Genomic DNA, 13,771 nt, shown 5'->3' on the forward strand with positions numbered 1-13,771 from the left:
TATACATAGTTCTGTTTATTAGAATTGTAAAAACATATTAAAACACTATTCTACAGTAGAAAAAGTTATATTCAAATTGAAGATATAAAACTTTGTAATATCATTTTTATTTTTTGGGTAAAGACATTTGGTCTCTTTTTTTTTGGGACACAGAGTTTCCCACTTCGGATGATAGATTCTATCACAGCTGAGGTCACAACAGACAGGCCCTGCAGCCAATAGCAAGGTTGACTTGGCTATTGCTCATGAAATTCATGCACGTGAAGGTGTGAAGAAGGAGCTCCATACTTCCTCACCATGTTTCTCCCAGCAAGCGTTGTATAAAACAAACATAATAAAATGTAGTTTCATCCTTGAATACCGATAAATTAAAACACTTTTTAAAATAAATGTCCAACGATGGTATAGGATTGTCCTCACTACAAGGATGTAATCCGCTTATTTATGACCCAAATGGATAAGATCCATATTTTTTCAGACAACCAATTTTAAGATCCATATTATTTAGGATAACCATATTTAAGAAACAAAGGAATCATCAAGGAGCAATTCATTGGGGGATGCTCTGGGGTAAAAGTGAAAGGGTAATGCTCTCAACCCAGTCCTTCCTGGATTCCCCTTATGCGTCGAGCTAGCTGCATGTCCTTAACGAAGAGGGTGACTCGCTTAGCGTGGATACTGCAGAGATAGGAATCTTCAAAAAGACGTACAAGGAAAGCTTCTGCTGCCTGCAAGAGAGCACAATCAGATGTATGGAGACCGTGAAGAGGAGCAAATGTAGTATTAGGAACAGGAGGAGAGAAGAGTAGAAATCTAGGTACAGGAAGACAGGAGAGAATGGGGAGAAGGAAAGAAATATAAACCTGTACACAAAAGTAAGGCTTAGGTTTCAAACATTTGTGTCAGAATATAGAAGTACAAACGCTGCAAATTTGGGTTAATCTGTGATAACACCACTCTGTAGGAAGACGGATAATTTTCAACATCTATCTTAATTCAGTCTAAAAAGGCAACAATGTAATTGGGTGCAGGAAAGCGACCCTGCCTCATTTTATTTCCAGATCTCAACAGAAAGTATGAGGAGAGACGAAAGGTTTGGTGAGGGAAGAATGTACTCACTTCTTGCAGAGCCAAGATTGCCATCGACTGCCACATATAAGACACCCCACGTGTGCACATCATGCCGACCTCCCTGACCTGCACAGACACCAATCAGAACACTATACAATATATACCAGAATAGGGAAATTACAATTATTTATATAGCACCAACATATTCCGCAGCGCTGTAGAATATGAAAAACAAGTAAAGCGGCTCTGTCGTGTTTTTGTTTTTTTTCTCCCTTCATTTCAGTGTTCCTTTCCTCATGCCCATTGTATATTCAAGTTCCTACACCCCTTCTCTTAGTAAAACAGTGATACCTGCATTAAAACCTCATAAGGAAGGCAAACGTTTAACTGACTGTGCGGGTGTCTATCAAACCATAGAAACCTGATCATTGGATTATCTTAGGGGAAAGCAGCACATTAAAACTGCTGCTAAGAAAACATAGTGAACTCAGGCTCGGCCCTGCACATTACACTGTGTAACCCTCACCAGTCTTTGGAATGGGGCCTTTCTGATGAGGAGCTCAGTAGATTTCTGATATTTGCGTATCTCCATCAGAGCTCGAGTACCCGGCCTGAACCGCCTCCTGTGACCAGAAGCTCTCTTTCTCCTAGGACCTGTCAATCAAACAAGCATTAGTCCAGTCTAAACCATAGAGCAAGGATTGGGCAGCACTCAGAGCAGGTTTTTTTCCATTTATTAGCTTATTAAAAACCTATTAAGCTCAGTGCCACAAATTCTCTATCAGGCTAAGGGCTACGCAGGCAGAATTAGTGTCACTATCTTACTTGTGGAAGGCTCTGGTGATGGAGGAGAAGGAGACCTTCGCTGAGGGGGTCGCGATCGAGGAGAAGGAGGAGGAGGAGACCTTCGCTGAGGGGGTCGCGATCGAGGAGAAGGAGGAGGAGGAGACCTTCGCTGAGGGGGGCGTGCTTTCCTCCGTGACGGTGGAGAGCTCACAACTGGTTTCATTGTTGTAAGGACCAAGGCTCCAAGTTACGTTCAAAATATCTATCAGTGAAAAGCAAATGTTTTTATTGTTTACACATTGATCTGATAATGGATGACAAACATCTTATTACCAGAGTATAAAGTTTACCACTCGCACACCATAAGAAATTCAAATACTGGTAGTTTTTGAGCAGACCGCAAATATAAAGGTTTATTTACCAAAATGCAACGATGTTACGGTGCTTAAAGTAACCTTTTAAAAGTCTTAAAGGACTACTATAGTGCCAGGAAAACAAACATACTCGTTTTCCTGGCACTATAGTGCCCTGAGGGTGCCCCCACCCTCAGGGACCCCCTCCCGCCGGCCTCTGGAGTGAGGAAGGGCCAGAGACGTCATCGGCTGAATGCGCATGCGCGGCAGGAGCCGCGCGCTCATTCAGCTGGTCGCATAGGAAAGCATTTACAATGCTTTCCTATGGACGCTGGCGTCTTCTCACTGTGATTTTCACAGTGAGAAGCACGCAAGCGCCTCTAGCGGCTGTCAATGAGACAGCCACTAGAGGCTCTGGAGGCTGGATTAACCCTCAGTATAAACATAGCAGTTTCTCTGAAACTGCTAGGTTTATAAAAAAAAAAAAAGGGTTAATCCTAGAGGGACCAGGCACCCAGACCACTTCATTAAGCTGAAGTGGTCTGGGTGCCTAGAGTGGTCCTTTAATGCTATCTCAGATAGGCCGACACTCTCTCGATGTGCCAAGTAACCATCTAAAAATACAAAACTGCTCAGTCACAGAATTTATACAAGCCACAGCGCGTTTGTCCTGATGTGTCTTCATGTTATGCATTTTACTATTATATATATATATCTATCATTATTCTTTTTCACTTTTTCGGTTTGTTTTTTTTTTTTTTTTTTTTTTTACTTACATTGAGTCTTTTTATGATAACCTCTCTCCCCACATATAAAGAATGATTTCCTTTTTTAAAGCTATATGTATCTCAGATACGAGAGATCTGGTTTTGATTATTGCCCTAGTTTTACATACATATAGATTAATATTTGATTGTACCTCTATGCTACCTACATTTTTAGGGTTATTAGATACGAATGCTTTGATTTAGGAAAATGCCCTTTTACACAAATCAAAATCGAATAAAAGATTTTTGGTGTATAAATAATTAGAGTTTTTGGTGATATGGCATTTCCCAAGATAATAAACCTCTTAATATAATGCATTTTCTAACAATGTATATTTGTCATAGCTGAGGCTTTTTATATTTAATATCTCATTTGATCCTTCTGTGGATTTATCTATTTACCCTTTTTTATATTTTGGATTTTAATTGAGTGTAAATCAAGTCGAGTTTTCCAATTAGTAAGCGATGTAAGCCCTTAAGCCTGTTGACTCCACTAAACCATGAAAAGTTTTCGGCTGTATTGGGTCACACTATTCACAAATGAGAGAGAAATTGTCGCAGAAGGGGAGCGCACACCAAACCTGCCAAAAACGCCAACTTTTTTACTCTGTCGGGTTTTAGAAGAAGTCCAATCCTCTAATAAAAAAGGTGGAGACCAGCCAGAAGTCCCAAAAAACAAACGAAAGTGGTATATAGGCTGTGGCGAAAGTAACCTCGCCACTGGGTTTTGGAGAGGGCCTCTTGCCCTGTGACTATGGCCCTTGGGGTGTGTGAAGAAAATCCCTGTTTTATGGACTTAGTTTGACTGTTTTATTCCCCCCCTCCACCCCCAGAACATCAGTTAAACACTCAATACCTTGTCACATTCAAACACTGTCTGACCCAATAACTGTTACATTCAAACACTGTCTGACCCAATAACTGTTACATTCAAACACTGTCTGACCCAATAACTGTCATATTCAAACACTGTCTGACCCAATAACTGTTACATTCAAACACTGTCTGACCCAATAACTGTCACATTCAAACACTGTCTGACCCAATAACTGTTACATTCAAACACCGTCTGACCCAATAACTGTCACATTCAAACACTGTCTGACCCAATAACTGTCACATTCAAACACTGTCTGACCCAATAACTGTCACATTCAAACACTGTCTGACCCAATAACTGTCACATTCAAACACTGTCTGACCCAATAACTGTCACATTCAAACACTGTCTGACCCAATAACTGTCACATTCAAACACTGTCTGACCCAATAACTGTCACATTCAAACACTGTCTGACCCAATAACTGTCACATTCAAACACTGTCTGACCCAATAACTGTCACATTCAAACACTGTCTGACCCAATAACTGTTACATTCAAACACTGTCTGACCCAATAACTGTTACATTCAAACACTGTCTGACCCAATAACTGTTACATTCAAACACTGTCTGACCCAATAACTGTTACATTCAAACACTGTCTGACCCAATAACTGTTACATTCAAACACTGTCTGACCCAATAACTGTCACATTCAAACACCGTCTGACCCAATAACTGTCACATTCAAACACTGTCTGACCCAATAACTGTTACATTCAAACACTGTCTGACCCAATAACTGTTACATTCAAACACCGTCTGACCCAATAACTGTTACATTCAAACACTGTCTGACCCAATAACTGTTACATTCAAACACCGTCTGACCCAATAACTGTCACATTCAAACACTGTCTGACCCAATATCTGTTACATTCAAACACTGTCTGACCCAATAACTGTTACATTCAAACACTGTCTGACCCAATAACTGTCACATTCAAACACTGTCTACGAAAGAAGAAAGGACCACAGGCACTCCAAATTGAAACCGTATGCAGATTTATTAGGAAAAAATGCAACGCCAAGCAACGTTTCGACCAACAAAGGTCTTTTTCAAACACTGTCTGACCCAATAACTGTCACATTCAAACACTGTCTGACCCAATAACTGTCACATTCAAACACTGTCTGACCCAATAACTGTCACATTCAAACACTGTCTGACCCAATAACTGTTACATTCAAACACTGTCTGACCCAATAACTGTCACATTCAAACACTGTCTGACCCAATAACTGTCACATTCAAACACTGTCTGACCCAATAACTGTCACATTCAAACACTGTCTGACCCAATAACTGTCACATTCAAACACTGTCTGACCCAATAACTGTCACATTCAAACACTGTCTGACCCAATAACTGTCACATTCAAACACTGTCTGACCCAATAACTGTCACATTCAAACACTGTCTGACCCAATAACTGTCACATTCAAACACTGTCTGACCCAATAACTGTCACATTCAAACACTGTCTGACCCAATAACTGTCACATTCAAACACTGTCTGACCCAATAACTGTCACATTCAAACACTGTCTGACCCAATAACTGTCATTTTGTTTCCCTCAGAGCCGGAGTGGTTTTCCTGCATGAATACTGTTGCTTTGTGTGCCATTAACCCCTTAAGGACCAAACTTCTGGAATAAAAGTCCTTATGGGGTTAAACAGATCTCTACCCAGCATTAAGCCTCCACTCATGTGTGGAGGGTTATGCTATGCTTGTGTCTACACTCTGCCTGGAAGGATTATTCGCCAACTACTGGGAGAAAGGGAACCCAAGACGGTCAGAGAGGGCTGGACCGTCACATAGGCGTTACCCTCCTGATGAGCAGTTATATGCTCACCATCCTGTAAGTGTTTAATCTTGTGTTGAATAAAAAGTCTTACAGACCGTGAGCACTATAGATTCTGTGATAATTTATTCTAATATATCCACATCTGATCCACTTTAATTTTATGTTTTTGACAGCTTCTATAAAAGCACTAGATCCCATTGCAACAGATTCTTAATGTAGTTACATTGTGGTGAGTGTAATATTGTGACAGCTTGCTACATCCAGCTATGTCTCCTTTTTGATTCTGTTCTTATCGTACTTTACAGGTGGAGGCATAGTATGGAGGTTTGTTTGGGAATAGTATTTCGAGATATGATTTTTTAGACCTGTACGTGACATACACCATTTTTTTCATGTTTTACAAGCTTCTCGGTACAATAAAGACACATTTGATTTGTTGTGCTTTTCACATCGATTTTTGTAGAACATCTTTATCGTTGTAGAATAGATTATTCAGTCTTTTTTTTCTTTGCTATATAACATGCAAAATGTATATATTAGATTAATATCTAATAACTGATTGTTATATAACACGCAGAGTGTATATATTACATTAATATCTAATAACTGATTGTATTACATTAATATCTAATAACTGATTGTTATAGAACACGCAGAGTGTATATATTAGATTAATATCTAATAACTGATTGTTATAGAACACGCAGAGTGTATATATTACATTAATATCTAATAACTGATTGTTATAGAACACGCAGAGTGTATATATTACATTAATATCTAATAACTGATTGTTATATAACACGCAGAGTGTATATATTACATTAATCTCTAATAACTGATTGTTATATAACACGCAGAGTGTATATATTACATTAATCTCTAATAACTGATTGTTATATAACACGCAGAGTGTATATATTACATTAATATCTAATAACTGATTGTATTACATTAATATCTAATAACTGATTGTTATAGAACACGCAGAGTGTATTACATTAATATCTAATAACTGATTGTTATATAACACGCAGAGTGTATATATTAGATTAATATCTAATAACTGATTGTATTACATTAATATCTAATAACTGATTGTTATAGAACACGCAGAGTGTATATATTACATTAATATCTAATAACTGATTGTTATAGAACACGCAGAGTGTATTACATTAATATCTAATAACTGATTGTTATAGAACACGCAGAGTGTATATATTAGATTAATATCTAATAACTGATTGTTATAGAACACGCAGAGTGTATTACATTAATATCTAATAACTGATTGTTATAGAACATGCAGAGTGTATATATTACATTAATCTCTTATAACTGATTGTTATATAACACGCAGAGTGTATATATTAGATTAATATCTAATAACTGATTGTTATAGAACACGCAGAGTGTATATATTACATTAATATCTAATAACTGATTGTTATATAACATGCAGAGTGTATATATTACATTAATATCTAATAACTGATTGTTATAGAACACGCAGAGTGTATATATTACATTAATATCTAATAACTGATTGTTATAGAACACGCAGAGTGTATATATTACATTAATATCTAATAACTGATTGTTATAGAACACGCAGAGTGTATATATTACATTAATATCTAATAACTGATTGTTATAGAACACGCAGAGTGTATTACATTAATATCTAATAACTGATTGTTATAGAACACACAGAGTGTATATATTACATTAATATCTAATAACTGATTGTTATAACATGCAGAGTGTATATATTACATTAATATCTAATAACTGATATATAACACGCAGAGTGTATATATTACATTAATATCTAATAACTGATTGTTATATAACAGGCAGAGTGTATATATTACATTAATATCTAATAACTGATTGTTATATAACACGCAGAGTGTATATATTAGATTAATATCTAATAACTGATTGTTATAGAACACGCAGAGTGTATATATTACATTAATATCTAATAACTGATTGTTATAGAACACACAGAGTGTATATATTACATTAATATCTAATAACTGATTGTTATAGAACACGCAGAGTGTATTACATTAATATCTAATAACTGATTGTTATAGAACACACAGAGTGTATATATTACATTAATATCTAATAACTGATTGTTATAACATGCAGAGTGTATATATTACATTAATATCTAATAACTGATATATAACACGCAGAGTGTATATATTACATTAATATCTAATAACTGATTGTTATATAACAGGCAGAGTGTATATATTACATTAATATCTAATAACTGATTGTTATATAACACGCAGAGTGTATATATTAGATTAATATCTAATAACTGATTGTTATAGAACACGCAGAGTGTATATATTACATTAATATCTAATAACTGATTGTTATAGAACACACAGAGTGTATATATTACATTAATATCTAATAACTGATTGTTATATAACACGCAGAGTGTATATATTAGATTAATATCTAATAACTGATTGTTATAGAACACGCAGAGTGTATTACATTAATATCTAATAACTGATTGTTATAGAACACGCAGAGTGTATATATTAGATTAATATCTAATAACTGATTGTTATAGAACACGCAGAGTGTATATATTAGATTAATATCTAATAACTGATTGTTATAGAACACAGAGTGTATATATTACATTAATATCTAATAACTGATTGTTATAGAACACGCAGTGTATATATTACATTAATATCTAATAACTGATTGTTATAGAACATGCAGAGTGTATTACATTAATATCTAATAACTGATTGTTATAGAACATGCAGAGTGTATATATTACATTAATCTCTAATAACTGATTGTTATATAACACGCAGAGTGTATATATTAGATTAATATCTAATAACTGATTGTTATAGAACACGCAGAGTGTATATATTACATTAATATCTAATAACTGATATATAACACGCAGAGTGTATATATTACATTAATATCTAATAACTGATTGTCATATAGTATAATATCTAATAACTGATTGTCATATAGTATAATATCTAATAACTGATCGCCATATAATATAATATAGTACAATATATAATAACTGATTGCCATATAGTATAATACAATATATAATAACTGATTGCCATATAGTATAACATAATATAATATAATACAATATATAATAACTGATTGCCATATAGTGTAGTATAACATAATATAGTATAATACAAAATAAAATAACTGATTGCCATATAATAGAATACAATATATAATAACGGATTGTCATATAGTATAATACCTGATTGCCATATAATATAATACAAATATATAATAACTGGTAGTCATATAGTATAATACATAATAACTGATTTCCATATAATATAATACAATATATAATAACTGATTTCCATATAATACAATATATAATAACTGATTTCCATATAATATAATACAATATATAATAACTGATTGCCATATAATACAATATATAATAACTGATTGCCATATAATACAATATATAATAACTGATTTCCATATAATATAATACAATATATAATAACTGATTGCCATATAATATAATATAGTACAATATATAATAACTGATTGCCATATAATATAATATAGTACAATATATAATAACTGATTGCCATATAATATAATACAATATATAATAACTGATTGCCATATAATATAATATAGTACAATATATAATAACTGATTGCCATATAATATAATATAGTACAATATATAATAATAGTAAGTACTCCACGGCATTGCTCACCTTGTTGCGCTGCTTTTTAAATCTCGCGCACGCCTTCTGACGTCACGTCCGCCTATTTGAACTAAAACATTTTGCACCAAGGCAACTGCTGCCTAAAGACTGTTTTTTTCTTTCTTTCAACACTCTTTATTGACAAAGACAGCTGTTATTTTGCACAGTGTAGCGGCCATCTTGAGAAGGTCAAGGAGTTAGTGGCTAGTCACGTGAAAGAGCTGGGGTGTTGCGCGGTTGTGGAGCGAGTTGCTGCCATGTTGAGTGTGGCACGGGAGGTTGGACCGAGTGTCATCACTTTCAGTCAGTGCGGACTCGGAGTATGAGTGGGAGAGTAGATAACGGCTCAAAAGGCGAGTGCAGTATCAGGTTATCAGACACTAACCAACCGCCATTGTAGAACATACCGAACATGTTCCTCTGTTTAATGTCACAGAGCTCCACAGCAATGGAGCTTTCCAGTCACAGAGCTCCACATTAATGGATCAGTATAGTGAGTGAGTGTCACAGAGCTCCACAGCAATGGATCAGTATAGTGAGTGAGTGTCACAGAGCTCCACAGCAATGGATCTCTCCAGTGTATGAGTGTCACAGAGCTCCACAGCAATGGATCTCTCCAGTGTATCAGTATCACAGAGGTCCACAGCAATGGATCTCTCCAGTGTATCAGTATCACAGTGCTCCACATCAATGGATCTCTCCAGTGTATGAGTATCACAGAGCTCCACAGCAATGGATCTCTCCAGTGTATGAGTATCACAGAGCTCCACAGCAATTAAAGGGGCACTATAGTCACCCAGACCACTTCAGCTCAATTTCACATCCATTGTGCAGAGCGTCCATAGGAAAGCATTGAGAAATGCTTTCCTATGGACTCTTTGAATGTGCGCGCAGCACTTGCCGCACATGCGCATTCCGCTCAACTAGGGAGCTGATGTCGGACGGGAGGAAAGGTCACTAGCGCTGAAGGAGCCCGGCGCTGGATTGAGGGAAGCTGCTGAAGGGTTTTTAAACCCTTTCACGCCAACGGAGGGGGAACCTAAGGGTGGGCGCACCCGCAGGGCACTATAGTGTCAGGAAAACGGCTTTGCTTTTCTGACACTATAGTGATCCTTTAATCTATCCAGTGTATGAGTATCACAGAGCTCAACAGCAATGGATCTCTCCAGTGTATGAGTATCACAGTGCTCCACAGCACTTCATATTTTTAGTGTATGAGTATCACAGAGCTCCAGAGCTGTAAATTCTCAGCAATGTGCATTGTTTATGAGTATCTTACGAAGCTCCACAGTAAACTTACAGAAATTTCCAGTGTGTATGAGAGTGTATGAGTGTTGGTTTCCAACACTCCTGCCATGGAGATATCATATGAGCGATGCACACATGTTCGGTATGTAATCTGAAGTAGATGTGTTTTATCGAAGAAAAACAACAAATAAACATAAATCGTAAAACAAAACCTAAAACCGACGTTCTCTTTCATCCCTCATCCTCTCATCCTACCGGACCAGAGCCCTAGTCTACAATCCCGTCTCATCTGTGTACTGCTCTCATGGGCCCACACCTTTTGGAATGTTTTTATGGTATTACGGACCTGCAAAGCTAGCTTACCCATAAGATAATTGTCTTTAATTTTGGTTAATACCAATGAGCGGGGGGGGGGGGGGGCGGGGGCACTCTAGTAATTTTTTTGTTTAACTGTACGCTTCCTCTTCCTGTGATATCCTATATGTATATGTAGTACAATATGCTGCTGGAGAGTCACTAGTGACTAGTTCTGGGAAGCTAATGTGAATTATGTGCAGATTTGGGATCTGACACCAGCACGCTCAGCATGCTGGCACTTAATAGTCAATTTTGGCAAGTACCTGACCTCTGTGCGGCCCTTAGCCTGCCCTCCCTGACATCAGTTCCCCTTCCAGCAAGGTGAAGTTAAAGGAACACTATAGTCACCAAAACAACTACAACTTATTGAATTTGTTCTGGTAAGTAGAATCATTACCTTCAGGCTTTTTGCTGTAAACACTGTCTTTTCAGAGAAAATGCATTGTTTACATTACAGCCTAGTGATAAATTCACTGGCCACTCCTCAGATGGCTGTTAGAGATCCTTCCTGGGTCATGGCTGCCTAAAATGCATCCAAACATTCAGTATCTCCACCCTCTGCATGCAGACACTGAACTTTCCTCATAGAGATTCATTTATTCAATTCATCTCTATGAGGTGATGCTGATTGGTCAGGGCTGTGTTTGACTCATGCTGGCTCTGCCCCTGATCTGCCTCTTTGTCAGTCTCCGCCAATCCTGTGGTGAAGCATTGTGATTGGATCAGGCTACCACTTCTGATGATGTCAGCACACTGCTTGTTTTTCTGAGTCTAACAGCATGCAGAGCTACAGCTTCAAGCTTGAATACAGTAAGATTTTTACTATATTTATGGAGGCATGAGGGGCCCAGGGGGGCTAGATGGTGGTGTTAACACTATATGGTCAGGAATTCATGTTTGTGTTCCTGACCCTATAGTGATCCTTTAAGTCAGCAAAGGAGAATCAGGCTGCTTGGAGAACTTGGCCTTGTTCTCTAACATACAAGTACCATATTTATTCACAGGCACATGGAATCTCCATTGGTCTGCACACAATATGTATTTATTTATTTATTATTGCCATTTATATAGCGCCAACAGATTCCGTAGCGCTTTACAATATTATGAGAGGGGGATTTAACTATAAATAGGACAATTACAAATAAACTTACAGGAACAATAGGTTGAAGAGGACCCTGCTCAAACGAGCTTACATTCTATAGGAGGTGGGGTGTAAAACACATTAGGACAGGAATTTACAATCAAATAAGGTGGGCTGCCCTTTAGTAGAGGGCAAGAGACAGGTATGTGAGGTAAGGGTTAGTCTTGGAGGCCATAAGCTTTCCTAAAGAGATGGGTTTTAAGGCACTTCTTAAAAGATGCAAGACTAGGGGAGAGTCTGATGGCGGTAGGCAGGCTATTCCATAGGAAGGGAGCCGCCCGCGAGAAGTCCTGCAAGCGCGAGTTGGCCGTACGAGTGCGGACAACGGACAGGAGGTGGTCACGGGCAGAACGGAGAGACCGAGAAGGGACATACCTATGGATCTGTGAGGAGATATAAGAGGGGCTAGAGTTGTTCAGTGCTTTATAGGTGTGAGTTAGTACCTTGAATTGACTCCTATAGCATACAGGAAGCCAATGTAAGGACTGGCAGAGGGGTGAGGTGTGAGAGAAACGACTAGAGAGGAAAATCAATCTAGCAGCAGCATTCATTACGGACTGTAAGGGTGCAGTACGGCTATTGGGGAGACCAATCAGGAGAGGGTTACAATAATCCATGCGGGAAATTACTAGAGCATGGACAAGCTCCTTGGTAGTATCTGGTGCAAGAAAGGGGCGGATGCGGGCTATGTTTTTAAGATGGAATCTACAGGATTTGGCAACATGCTGGATGTGAGGCTCAAAGGTGAGACCAGAGTCTAGTATGACGCCAAGACAGCGCGCTTGCAAGGATGGACTGATGTTGGTACCACAAACTTGGAGGGAGAGCGAAAGAGGAGGATCAGTATTAGGAGGAGGAAAGACAAGGAGCTCAGTTTTTGAGAGATTGAGTTTCAGAAAGCGGGAGGACATCCAGTCAGAGATGGAAGAAAGGCAAGCAGTGACACGTTGCAGGACGGCAGGGGAGAGGTCCGGGGAGGAGAGATATAGCTGGGTGTCATCAGCGTACAGGTGGTAGTGAAATCCAAAAGAGGTAATAAGTTTGCCAAGAGAGGCAGTATAAAGAGAAAATAGAAGGGGACCAAGGACGGAGCCTTGGGGAACTCCAACTGAGACAGGGCAAGGGGAGGAGGTATCATTAGAAAAGGAGACACTGAATGAGCGTTGGGAGAGATAAGAGGAAAACCATGAGAGGACAGAGTCACAGAGACCAAGCGATTGAAGAGTTTGAAGAAGGAGAGCATGATCAACGGTGTCAAAGGCAGCTGAGAGGTCAAGAAGAATTAGTATGGAGTAGTGGCCTTTGGATTTAGCTGCGATTAGGTCGTTAGTAACTTTGATAAGGGCAGTCTCTGTAGAGTGGAGAGGGCGGAAGCCAGATTGAAGAGGGTCAAGGAGAGAGTTGGAATTGAGGAAATGAGACACACGGGTAAAGACAAGTCTTTCCAGAAGCTTTGAGGAAAAAGGGAGCAGGGATATGGGACGGTAGTTAGAGGGGGTGGATGGGTCGAGGGATGGTTTTTTTAGTATAGGTACTACAGTGGCATGTTTAAGGTCAGCAGGGACGATGCCAGAGGAGAGCGAGCAGTTGAAGAT

General features: G+C 38.2%; 1 protein-coding gene across 2 annotated transcripts; it reads right to left on the reverse strand.

Moving 5' to 3' along the window:
• Positions 1 to 9,507, reverse strand: CENPA (centromere protein A). Of its 2 annotated transcripts, XM_063433281.1 has the most exons (7): positions 9,440 to 9,507; positions 2,020 to 2,119; positions 1,897 to 1,944; positions 1,598 to 1,725; positions 1,120 to 1,197; positions 484 to 728; positions 1 to 437 (listed from the first exon to the last, which is right to left on the reverse strand). In XM_063433281.1, exons 2-6 carry the CDS (start codon positions 2,078 to 2,080, stop codon positions 594 to 596), a joined length of 450 nt encoding a protein of 149 aa, XP_063289351.1. In that variant the 5' UTR covers positions 2,081 to 2,119; positions 9,440 to 9,507; the 3' UTR covers positions 1 to 437; positions 484 to 593. The 2 variants fall into 2 exon arrangements, with proteins under 2 accessions (XP_063289351.1, XP_063289350.1); XM_063433280.1 differs by having other exon boundaries at positions 1,897 to 2,119.
• Positions 9,508 to 13,771: the final 4,264 nt, after the last annotated feature.

This window comes from Pelobates fuscus, chromosome 9 (assembly GCF_036172605.1).
Source record: "Pelobates fuscus isolate aPelFus1 chromosome 9, aPelFus1.pri, whole genome shotgun sequence".
Taxonomy (NCBI): domain Eukaryota; kingdom Metazoa; phylum Chordata; class Amphibia; order Anura; family Pelobatidae; genus Pelobates; species Pelobates fuscus.

Coding starts and splice junctions, on each gene's coding strand:
- CENPA (XM_063433280.1), bottom strand. CDS start 2,080: ATGAAACCAGTTGTGAGCTCTCCACCGTCACGGAGGAAAGCACGCCCC. Junction 1,198..1,597: donor AGGCCCCATTCCAAAGACTG/GTGAGGGTTACA, acceptor GTGTCTGTGCAG/GTCAGGGAGGTCGGCATGAT. Junction 729..1,119: donor CAATCTTGGCTCTGCAAGAA/GTGAGTACATTC, acceptor GCTCTCTTGCAG/GCAGCAGAAGCTTTCCTTGT.